General features: G+C 42.3%; 1 protein-coding gene across 1 annotated transcript; it reads right to left on the bottom strand.

Annotated features, from left to right (window-relative positions):
- Window positions 1–1,306: 1,306 nt before the first annotated feature.
- Tomm7 (translocase of outer mitochondrial membrane 7) lies at window positions 1,307–10,228 on the bottom strand. Its single transcript, XM_041640734.1, has 3 exons — window positions 10,038–10,228; window positions 6,394–6,442; window positions 1,307–1,476 (listed from the first exon to the last, which is right to left on the bottom strand). The coding sequence occupies exons 1-3, from the start codon at window positions 10,138–10,140 to the stop codon at window positions 1,461–1,463; spliced, it is 168 nt and encodes a 55-aa protein (XP_041496668.1). The 5' UTR covers window positions 10,141–10,228; the 3' UTR covers window positions 1,307–1,460.
- Between the last annotated feature and the right edge of the window lie 621 nt (window positions 10,229–10,849).

Below are 10,849 nucleotides of genomic sequence, written 5' to 3'. Positions count from 1 at the left end.
TAGAAGTAGGCAGGGAAAACTAAACTAAATGCTGGGAGAAAGGAGGCGGAGTTAGGAAGAAGCCATGGAGCCACTGCTGGAGACAGACGTATTGAAATTTTGCTGGTAGGCCAAGACCTCATGGTGATACACAGAAGACTAGAAACGGGTTAAATTAAGATTTAAGTGTTAGCCACTAAGAAGCTAGGGCTAATGGGCTAAGCAGTGATTTAACTCATACAGTATCTGTGTGGTTATTTTGATTCTGGGTGACCACTATGAACAAGCAGCCTCCTCCAACAGGGCAGTAAGTTCAAGGCCTGTCTGGGTACCTAGTAAGACTCTTTCTCTAAAAACAAAAAGAAAAAATTAAGGTCAAAATAAGACAGGTGGATCACTATGGTCAAGGCCAGCCTGGTCTGTAGAGTGAGTTCCAGGGCAGCCAGGATTGCACAAAGAAACTGCTTTGAAAAATTAAAAAAAAAAGTCAAGATAAAATATGGGTAGAAGTCCCAGCAGTATCCAGAATTCTATTAACTTCATTTTCCTTTTTTTTTTTTTTTTTTTTTTTTTTTTTTTTGGTTTTTCAAGACAGGGTTTCTCTGTAGCTTTGGAGCCTGTCCTGGAACTAGTTCTTGTAGACCAGAGCTGGCCTCGAACTCACAGACATCCACCTGTCTCTGCCTCCCAAGTGCTGGGATTAAAGGCATGCACCACCACCACCCGGGAACTTCAATTTCATACACTGGAAGAAAATGATGCTATGATGTGCACACACCCAAAGAAAACTCTGGACTCCCATTTAACCTACAAATAAATTAGACAATTCCTCAACACCACTGCCACGCCCCAGCAGCGCAGACACTAAACCCTCATTTCTTAGAACCTCATCAGAGTGCATGGAACATCCCAGCTGTCACCAATGGAATCATTCCCACTCTCCACTGAGAATGTTGGAGAGGTTACTAACTCACTGTGAAGGGAACCTGAGGTCCATATGTTAAGTGAACAACCACGAATTCATCGCAAAGGCTTTTACTTTTTAAGGCAGTATCCAAACACACGCATAGATTTCCTGTTCTAAAAAAGAAATGTAATAAAAGGATTGATTTTTCACCTGATAGTCCCAGAACTGTTAATTCACAGAAGGCTCAAGGCAGACCCGTTGGCAGCTCAGTGAGTAAAAACTTTTGCCAGCGAGTTATAGGGCAGAAGGAGAGAACAAACTTCTGCAGTAGGTTGTCCTCTGACTTCACACTGGTATAACACACATAACCACCACCCCACTCCATCCCACCCTCCACACAAATGTTTTAAAGACAAAACATAACGTCGTTAAAATATTTATTTTGACAGTCTATCGTGAGTCAGTACAGGCTCCACTCTGCCACAGATGCGTTGAAACGATGTCTTTCTCATCCAGCCAGAGTACACACCTTCCATGTTGGATTGCTTCCAAATCCAGATGACCAAACAGGCCTTTATCCCCAAAGTAGGCTAAAACATTTGTGAAGAGGAAAAATAAATTAAACATGGAAACAAACACTATCCAGACACAGCTGAAGAACCAGGTCTTAATTTATGTTTGTCTTTCCCTATCAATCTCAGTGACTAGAGAACAAAAATCCATTAGCAGACAAAATGAGCAACGAAAACAATCAAACACAGAAATACAGTTTTATTACTGTGAACATGGTTACCTTGGGAAAGGCAAAGGGTATTTTCAGTTTATATATAAAATGAAATCAATAAAAAGATAAACGATTATTTTCATTAACTAAAATCAAATTTTATTATTATTATTATTATATAAAGCATCAGGAAAACAGAAGAAACCTTTCCCTAAGTACTTTCTATGAGTCAGACTCTGGAAAGTCCACACTCCAACTGGCATTTCTGCTTCTAAGTTACCATAATTCTGACATTGAAACGGCTACAGGACGGAGGGGGAAGAATGAGATGTGACCTGGGGCCTTAACCTTAACTACCCACATCAATAGGATCACTGAGTTACTATTTCCACTTAAACTAATTTCTACCCAAAATGTTTAATTCATGAAGGGGCAGCAATTCCATGTCATTTGTTAAAGGGAGGGGTAGCACCGGGATTCAAGAGAGAAAAGAAATGCTTCATGTCTAAATGTTATTGGCCAAAAATGTGACTTAATGACAATGAGGTTCTGTAGTTTATTTTTAAAGGCCATTCAGGCCATGCCATGCCTAGAAAGCACAATGCATTTACCATATTTATCAGATATGAACTCAAGTTTCCCTCTGAATCCAAGTATTTTTGCATACAGTTAAGATCTGGAAACAAAACTCTACACTTATTCGGATTTCTTTCTCAGTGGATAAACACCCAAAATAAAAAAAAAAAAAAATCCAGCCGGGCGGTGGTGGCGCACGCCTTTAATCCCAGCACTCGGGAGGCAGAGGCAGGTGGATCTCTGGGTTCGAGACCAGCCTGGTCTACAAGAGCTAGTTCCAGGACAGGCTCCAAAACCACAGAGAAACCCTGTCTCGAAACCCCCCCCCCCAAAAAAAAGACACTCCTCCCTAGTCTGACACAGATAACTTTCTTGTCAGTCTCCTTGGCACAGTGGATGAAATTAGTAATGGGGCAATCCTTCAGAGGCAATCCATTTTTTTTCCCAGACAGGGTTTCATATAACCAAGCTGACCTTACACTCACTATGTAGCTTATGATGACCCTAAAGTTTAATATTCTTGCCGGGCAGTGGTTGCGCCCACTTTTAATTCCAGCACTTGGAAGGCCAGCGTGGTCTACAGAGTGAGTTCCAGGATAGCCAGAGCTGTAACACAGAGAAACCCTGTTTTGAAAAACCATGTTTTAATCCTCTTGCCTGCACTTCACAGGAACTTGAATTTCAGATATGACCATTATGGCCCATTTATGCCAGAGGTTGGATGTTAGGCAAACATTCTACTAACTGAACCAAATTCCCAACCTTCAACTCTTTAAGGGAAGACTTTTGTTAGCACAAAAAAGGAAAGAACATGAAAAAACAGTAAAGAAATGAAAATGCATACAGGAAGCTGCTCCACCTATCCTGCAGTTTTGAGGAGTCAAAACCTGCTGGGATAACAGCCTACCAGTGATTAGGCACTGCCTGTGGGATTCTTACTTCTTATTGTCTTGTTTGAACATTTTATCTCGGATGCATGCTCATTTAAAAGCACCTTTTTATTGAAAAGAGAAATCTTAATGTTTTTGTAACTATAACAGTCTCAAATTTATTGAGTCATTTAAAAAAAAATCCATGCTACAAAGGTCTGAGATAGCAGATGGCAAGGAGCTAGAATGGCAGGGAGCTGGGGTGGCAGGGAGCTGGGGTGGCAGGGAGATGGGATGGCAGAAAGATGGGGTGGCGGGGAGCTGGGGTGGCGGGGAGATGGGGTGGCGGGGAGATGGGATGGCAGAAAGATGGGGTGGCGGGGAGCTGGGGTGGCGGGGAGCTGGGGTGGCGGGGAGCTGGGGTGGCGGGGAGGGGGTGGCGGGGAGATGGGGTGGCGGGGACCTGGGGTGGCAAGGACAGCTGAGCAGCCTATTCTACACGTGTGTAAGACCAATGAGTGTGAAGTAAGCCACAAGCAGAGCAGGAAAGACTGAAGAATAGACATGGGACCTGTTTCAACAAAGAAAAAAGGAAGAAAGATTCAGCAAGAAGACATTTGAGATTGGGGCTCTCTAGAAGCAGGTTTCGTCAGGTAGAGAGACAGGTAGTGGTGGTAGCATAGCACATGCCTTTAAGCCCAGCACTAGGGAGGCAGAGGCAAGTGGATCTCTATAAGTTCGAGGCCAGCCTGGTCAATGTAGCAAATGTCAGGGCAGCCAGGATTATATAGAGGAACCTTATCTCCAAAACCAAAAACAACAACAAAAAACTACTTATAGTTTATTGACCAAATTACCCAACAAGTGGTGTTAATATTTACACAAAATATTGTTACTCAATTCTCATGGCAACCTAATTTAGGAGGTATTATACCCAAACTATAAAGGAAGAAACAGCATTGAAAGTGTAATGGTGTCTTGAGGAAACATACTTGGTACTTTCCAATATGTGGAAAATATTCACACAGCTTGACCAAGTACTGACATCTATGGTAATGTGTCTTAAGTGAGTGTTTCTCTAAAGATACAATTGTTTGCAACCACTGAGCCTCTCAAGAGCAAACTGCCTCACTATTTCACAGAAAAATTCCTTGTGAAAATTATAGTTCAATGAATCAAGACTATTGGGAATCTGTGAAGGCAATTTTAAAAAGCCATTCCATGAGGTGCATTCCTGTAATCCTAGCACTCAGGGAGCTGAGTTCAAGGCCAACCTGGTCTACACAGTGAATTTAAGGCCAGTCTGAGACAAACAAGACTTTGCCTCAACTCCCCTTACTCTCCTCTCTCCCCCCAATAAAGTCACACAATAAAAAGAAGCTGTGTCATAACAGGACCAGAAAAAGAACAAAGTAAAGAAATAAAAAAGAGCCATCTGATAAGAATTTTAGCAGGAAAAAATTTAACTGCACACCAATCAAGTCAAGGGCGCACATAGCAAAATCTCTTCTGAAAAAAGGTTAAAAAAAAAGAGGCCAATAAGCAGAGGAGTGGAGAAATTTTGTATCACAGAGCACAGGAAAAGCAGTAGGCTATGCAGCACTGTGCAGACTCTACAGGCTTTGGAGATATCTACTACCTACCAACTCTGTGTCCTGCTCTAGAGAATGGAAGTGACAATTACAGATAAAATGTACAAATCACCTAAAATTACTGGCACATTGTAGGTGGCCGCAAGTAATAATTTGAAAATTTGAAATTAGAGGGGTTGGAGGTGTGGCTTACTGGTAGAACGCTTGCCTGCTATGCACAATCCCTCACTACTCCCAAGAAAAGGAAAAGAAAATTTGAAATCAGAAATACTTCTAGTATGAGCATTTCAGGCAAGAAATACCCAACCTGCCCATTTTTTAAAAAAGGTATGTTCTGCCCATTCTTTACAAAGAAGTGACTTGGAAGAAGGTTTGAAAAGACTGAACACTTGGTATATCAAATGGAAGCTGTCAGGGTAAGAATGGGTGCCTGAGAAACACGCTGAATTCTCAGTGCACCACTGTAGTCCAGCACAGTGACTGGAGCATCAGCCCTTCCAGAGCACACCTTCCTGTTGAGACTCTGCTTTTACAAAAATATTTATAAAGCATTTACACACGTGTATATTGTTCTCACAAGTTGCTACATTTTAAAAGTTCAAATATAAAGGTCTACTGACCAGCCTGAAAGAATACTGGAAGGTGATAGAACCTTTAAGAGCAAAGCCTTGTGGGAAGAAGTGAGATCATAGAGGTATGTCCCTGCAGGGGATACTGAGACTCTGTCCCATCTTCTTTTGGCTTCCCCATCACCAGGAGGTGGAAAGGGTATCCTCTCGTTCCTACTACTGCCATGGACTGTACCACCAGCATCAGAGCAGCAAGGCCAAGCAACCACAGCCTAAGGCCTCTGAAAAGTAAGCCAAACAAACCTTTCTTCTTTATAAACTGACAGCTAAAAAGTCACAATGGGAAGCTGACTAATAGATGAACACACGCATATACATTAATATGCACACTTCGCATGAAATTTTCAAATAGCTTATGTATCAACAAGAATTGTTTCTGGATAACAAATTTGACATTGCATTTTGGGAGCTATATGTATTGACAGATTTCAATTTACTAATCTCATGAGAATTTATCATGAAGAAATAAAATCAACAAAAACTATGCGCACTAAAAAGCCTGGGAGCTGAAGAGCTAAGTTGGCAGTTAAGAGCACTGGCTGTTCTTCCAGAGGACCAGGATTAAATCCCAGCACCTACACAAAAGTTTACAGCTGTCTTTAACTCCATTTCCGGAGGATCTGACACTCTTCTGGCCTCCATGGTCACAAGCACACACATGGTGCACAGACATACATGCAAGCCAAAGACTCATACACAGAATAATAACAACAATAATTTTTAAAAGTTACATTGTTATATAGAATCCTGAAAAATCTGAATAGTTGACAAATAAAAAATATATGGTTTATCAATTCTAAATTTAGGTGAAAAGACCAAAATTCTATATAAGTATCTTTGTTAGACTATGGTGTAAAAGGCTTCCTTTTCATGTTGTAAGATGATTAACTCTTTTTAGAATGTATATCATTATGATTATAACACAGTAAATAGAGATGGAAGGAAACAAAGCAGTTACATAGTAAGTAATATAAGATAACTGGTCCACAGTTTTTCTCCCAACAACCCAAGAAAGATCACAGTGGCTCGTAAAATTATAGGTCACTGCTTCCCAAAGATTCAATACCAATTAATATAAGGACATCTGCCTCCAAATGTTGATATTCAAGAGCAATACCTTAAAACTGATGGTTCAGGCATTCCAGGATCTGCACCCCTCGTAAATCCTGAAGGGAAAAATAAAAACTTTCAAATGAAACAATTACAACTCCAGTAGACAAAAAGCCTACAGTCACATCTCTTTCAATCCAATCCAGGATGTCTCAACTGACTTGTGCTGCTGAAGGTTTCTTTTTTCTTTCTTTTTTTTTTTTTTTTTGGTTTTTCGAGACAAGGTTTCTCTGTGGCTTTGGAGCCTGTCTTGGAACTAACTCTTATAGACCAGGCTGGCCTTGAATTCACAAAGATCTGCCAGCCTCTGCCTCCCAGTGCTGGAATTAAAGGCGTGCGCCACCACCACCCTGCGCTGCTGAAGGTTTTTAATTTTCACCAGAATGTGGAACAGCATCCGGGACTTCTCAGCAGAAAGGACAGCTGTTTCCTCTGCACACAGTCAGGAGTCACTCGCAACGTGCCTTGCGCCCACTCAGTCACTCCACGAGATTCTTACAAGTCCCACACCACACTGGAAGACTAGGAAGAGCTTAGAGATAAAGGGAAATGACACCTTTTCTGAAGGTATAACTGAGGATATCTTACTTTATCTTCCCCAAACTACTCTCTTTATAAAGCAAAGACTAGTGAAGTCCTTTAGTATTATTTATCCACCTATTTAGATCAATACACTCTAATTACAAGTTCAAGTAAATGAAACTTACTATTTAAATAGAATAAAATAGAATTTGCACACACACGCACAAATTTGCTGGATAAGGTCAAGAACTCTGAAGGGCTGGGTGTAGTGGCCAACACTGGGGAGTCTATGGTAGAATCCCAAGTTTGAAAGAAAGAAAGCCACACACCAACAACCGTGAGGGATCTGAATTGTATCCTACTTTGAACAACAAACCAACCTGCTGCTTTCAGACACTGGAAGACAACAAAAGATTCTGGGTCAGACATACACAAAGGAGTTCATTCTTCCCAACAGTAGCTGGAGTAAGAATATCACTTTTACTCTAGTAACCTAAGACCCAATGCAAAACTCCAAGCAAAGAGGGCCAGACAGCAGCTGCACCATATGCAAGACAGGACTCCTGGGTTTGGGAACCAGAACCTTCTATAAAGGCTGTAAGTGTGTCTCTAGAGAGGTGATATTTTCCAAAGCTGCCTGTTAAGAACATCCTCAAAAGTCAATGTAGAATAGTCATCAGGGCATGAGCTAAGAGTTACAGAAAAGCAGGAAACTATAGAAAATTATTTTCCAATTGGTGGATATAAAGACCTATTGTTCTACTGGGTGTAGTGGCACAGGCCTTGACAGGCGGATCTCTGTGAGTTCAAGGCCAAGTTGGTTCTCAGAGGCTAGCCAAGCTAACACAATGAGACCCTGTCTCAATAATGAAAAACCTTTGGCTGGCAAATGTTCCAACAGATTCTTTATTACCAACGTCACTTTCTGTCATGTCATACTCTACAGTACTATCCTCCATGAAGCACTAAAATTACAGCTGGGCATAGTGACACTGATCCCAGCACTCTGAAGGCAGAGGCAAGTGGATCTCTGTGAGTTCCAGACCAGGTTGGTCTAGAGTGAGTTCCAGGATAGCTACATAATAAAGAAACCCTGTCTCAAACTACAAATAATAGCTGGGCAGCAGTGGTACACAGAGCTAGATCCAGGACAGGCAAGGCTACGCAAAGAAACCCTATCTTGAAAATCAAAACTCAAACCATAATAATAATGAAAAAAAAATGTAATAAATTAATCTGCAGTTTCAAGTTTTAGTGAGAGAAGATGTAGATGTTGAACCTGGGAAATAGCTTAAACATAAATTAAATTTCACATCAGTGTACAGGAAAAGACAACGATAAACAGGAGTGAGCACTAGACACGCAGCTGTTAGCATCAGTCTTAAACACTCTGACTTGAATGCTGTGTGAAAATTATTAGTGTCAAGTCCTAGGAAAGGAATCAATGTGCATCACCCAGTCCTCAGACCAACGTGTCTGACAAGTTGCTACAGCTTCTAGCAAAAATAGAACCTCAATAAAGACATAGCTGTGCAAAACTGCAAAACATTCACAAGTGTTAGACAGGAGGATGTTGAAATTACAGCCAAGCAAGCCTAGGCTGCATGGTAAGGCCTGTATGGGGGCGGGATGGAGGGGCCAGGGAAGGAAGGAGGGAGGGAGAGAGAGGGAAAGAAGAAAAGAGGAAGGAAGGGAGAAAGGAAGGGTCAAAAGGAGAAGGACCCAGTACTTCGTTAATCCCAACTACACCAGAGATTGAGGCGAGGCAAATTCAGCTGTCCTCACCTCCAGAGAGGCTATGAAAATAGAAGGGCCTGCAAAGAACTGTTTAGACAACATAGCCTACAAAAACAGTCAGCAGGGCAAGGTAGCACAAGCCTTTAATCCCAACACTCTGGAGGCAGAGACAGCAGGATCTCTGTGAGTTCAAAACCAGCCTGGTCTATAGAGCAAGTTCCAGGACAGGCTCCAAAGCCATACAGAGAAACCGTCTCAAAAAAACAAAACCACCCAAAAAAAAGTAACAAAAAACAAAAATAGGCTGTTACAATTATTTGTTTTAATCCTTGATACCTAAAAATGTCACTATATGTTATTTTTTTCTTTTAAAATAGAGAAGAAAGAGCTGGGTATGATGTAATTCAAGCACTTAAAACGTGGAGAAAAGAGAAATCAGGAGTTCAAGGTTAGCCTGAGCTATGTGAGGCACTGTCTCAACAAAAATACAAAAGGAAAAAGATTTAAGTCCTACCAAAACATACAGGTTGTCACTGCTCGCACAAACCTCACAGGCACTACAGCTGCCTGGAGAACGTCCAGTCTCGCTAATGGCTCTGCAGCTGAGCCTATTTTATCTTACAGAATGCAAGTCATCTACAGCAACTGCAAGTGGCACCTTGTGCGGGTCCTACTTGAACATGTGAAATGGAGTTCTGAAACGTCAAGTTACACACTCGAGCCCAGAGAGCTGAAGCTAAAATCCCACGCTGCTTCCCTTTGATGTTATTGACTGAATAAGACAATTAAGATTAAAAATAAAATAAAAAAAAAACACTATTCAACCAGAGACAAGGTAGTGTGCAACTCTGGGTGAAAATATTTGCCTGGACACTCGGGCAATGAAGGTATGGCTTTATGGTTCGGTTTCTTTCCCTGCAAGATGGAGCCAGTAACTTTGTTTGTGTGGGGTGGTCACCGAAATCCTTCATTATAAAAGTAAGAAAGGTTAGGCTTCAACTATTTTCGTGATCACATTTCGAGGCAGGGATGTTTTAACCTGATCTAGTTTCTTTCCATTTAGGTCACCCTACAGGAGGAGAAACGCTCTGAAAGCCGGAGGGGTTGACTCTTTCTTTAGGGGGCCACCTAACCCTAAAATCAATCCTGAAAGGTCTTGCTTTTATTTTACAGATGTAAGTAAGGATATAAGGGGTTGTGACTGATTAAACACTACCCATATGGTTAAAGGAAGGAACTAGAAGTGGGTTCTCAAGCCCGGCCAGAGCTTCAGAGAACGTGGACAACACAGTTACACGGGTTTATTTTCCCCGCCCCGGAAGACCAAAGATGAGACTCCGAGACCCACCAGCCCCTGCCCTGCGGCTCCTCCCAAGTGTTTCTCCCACTGACCCAGGTAAATCACGAGAGGAATGAAGCCCCAGCGGATGGCAAACTGGCCGCCCTTGAAGAGCTGCTGCAGCCTCTGTTTAGCTTCTTTACTCAGCTTCACCATGGCGACGACGGAGCACTGGAATGAGAAACCTCCACAACGACGACCGCGTCGGGATGCCGAACGGGAGAGGAGCTGCGCTTGCGCCACATGCGACCTTTACGGCAGAAGTCGTGAAGCATCTCTGGCAGAGGCCGTAATTCGTCGTCCTTCAACTTGTCGCCCGTGGGAGGCGCGTGCGCTGTAGATTCGCTGCGCTCAGGAGTATGAATTGGGCTTTTTCTTGGGGTGGGGGCCGGGGCGGAGGAGATGCAGGTTGTTTTGCTTTGTTTTTAAAGACAGGGTCTCTCTGTTTAGATCGAGCTGCCCTCGAACCCATGAGATCCCTGCAGCTACCTCCCGAGTTTGGGGATTAAAGGTGCGCACGAAGTTTATCACCTGCTTCCCTGGTTGCTGTAGGATGCAGTTAGCAATTATTTGGGGCTTCCATTTGCCTGGAACTACTCCTGTTTCCCCCCGCCACACGCAGTCTTTAAGCAAATCTCCCAGTGTTCTTTCTTGAGATAGAAGAGATTCTAATTAAATTACAAACGACAGAATTTCAGTCTGATTAGGTCTACTATTCTGGGTTATCTTGGATAAGTTTTTTATCATCACGGAACCAGCTGCTTAAAGCTCTCCTAAAGCTATTTTATTTAATTTATTGATTGATTGGTTGAGACAAGGTTTCCCTTGTGCAGGAACTAGCTCTTGTAGATCAGACTGGCCTTGA

Source organism: Microtus oregoni, unplaced genomic scaffold, assembly GCF_018167655.1.
Source record: "Microtus oregoni isolate MIOR12 unplaced genomic scaffold, Mior012 000064F_ref0000363, whole genome shotgun sequence".
Classification (NCBI taxonomy): domain Eukaryota; kingdom Metazoa; phylum Chordata; class Mammalia; order Rodentia; family Cricetidae; genus Microtus; species Microtus oregoni.
Note: the sequence above shows the minus strand (reverse complement) of the source record. Positions and strands in the feature narration are given on the sequence as shown.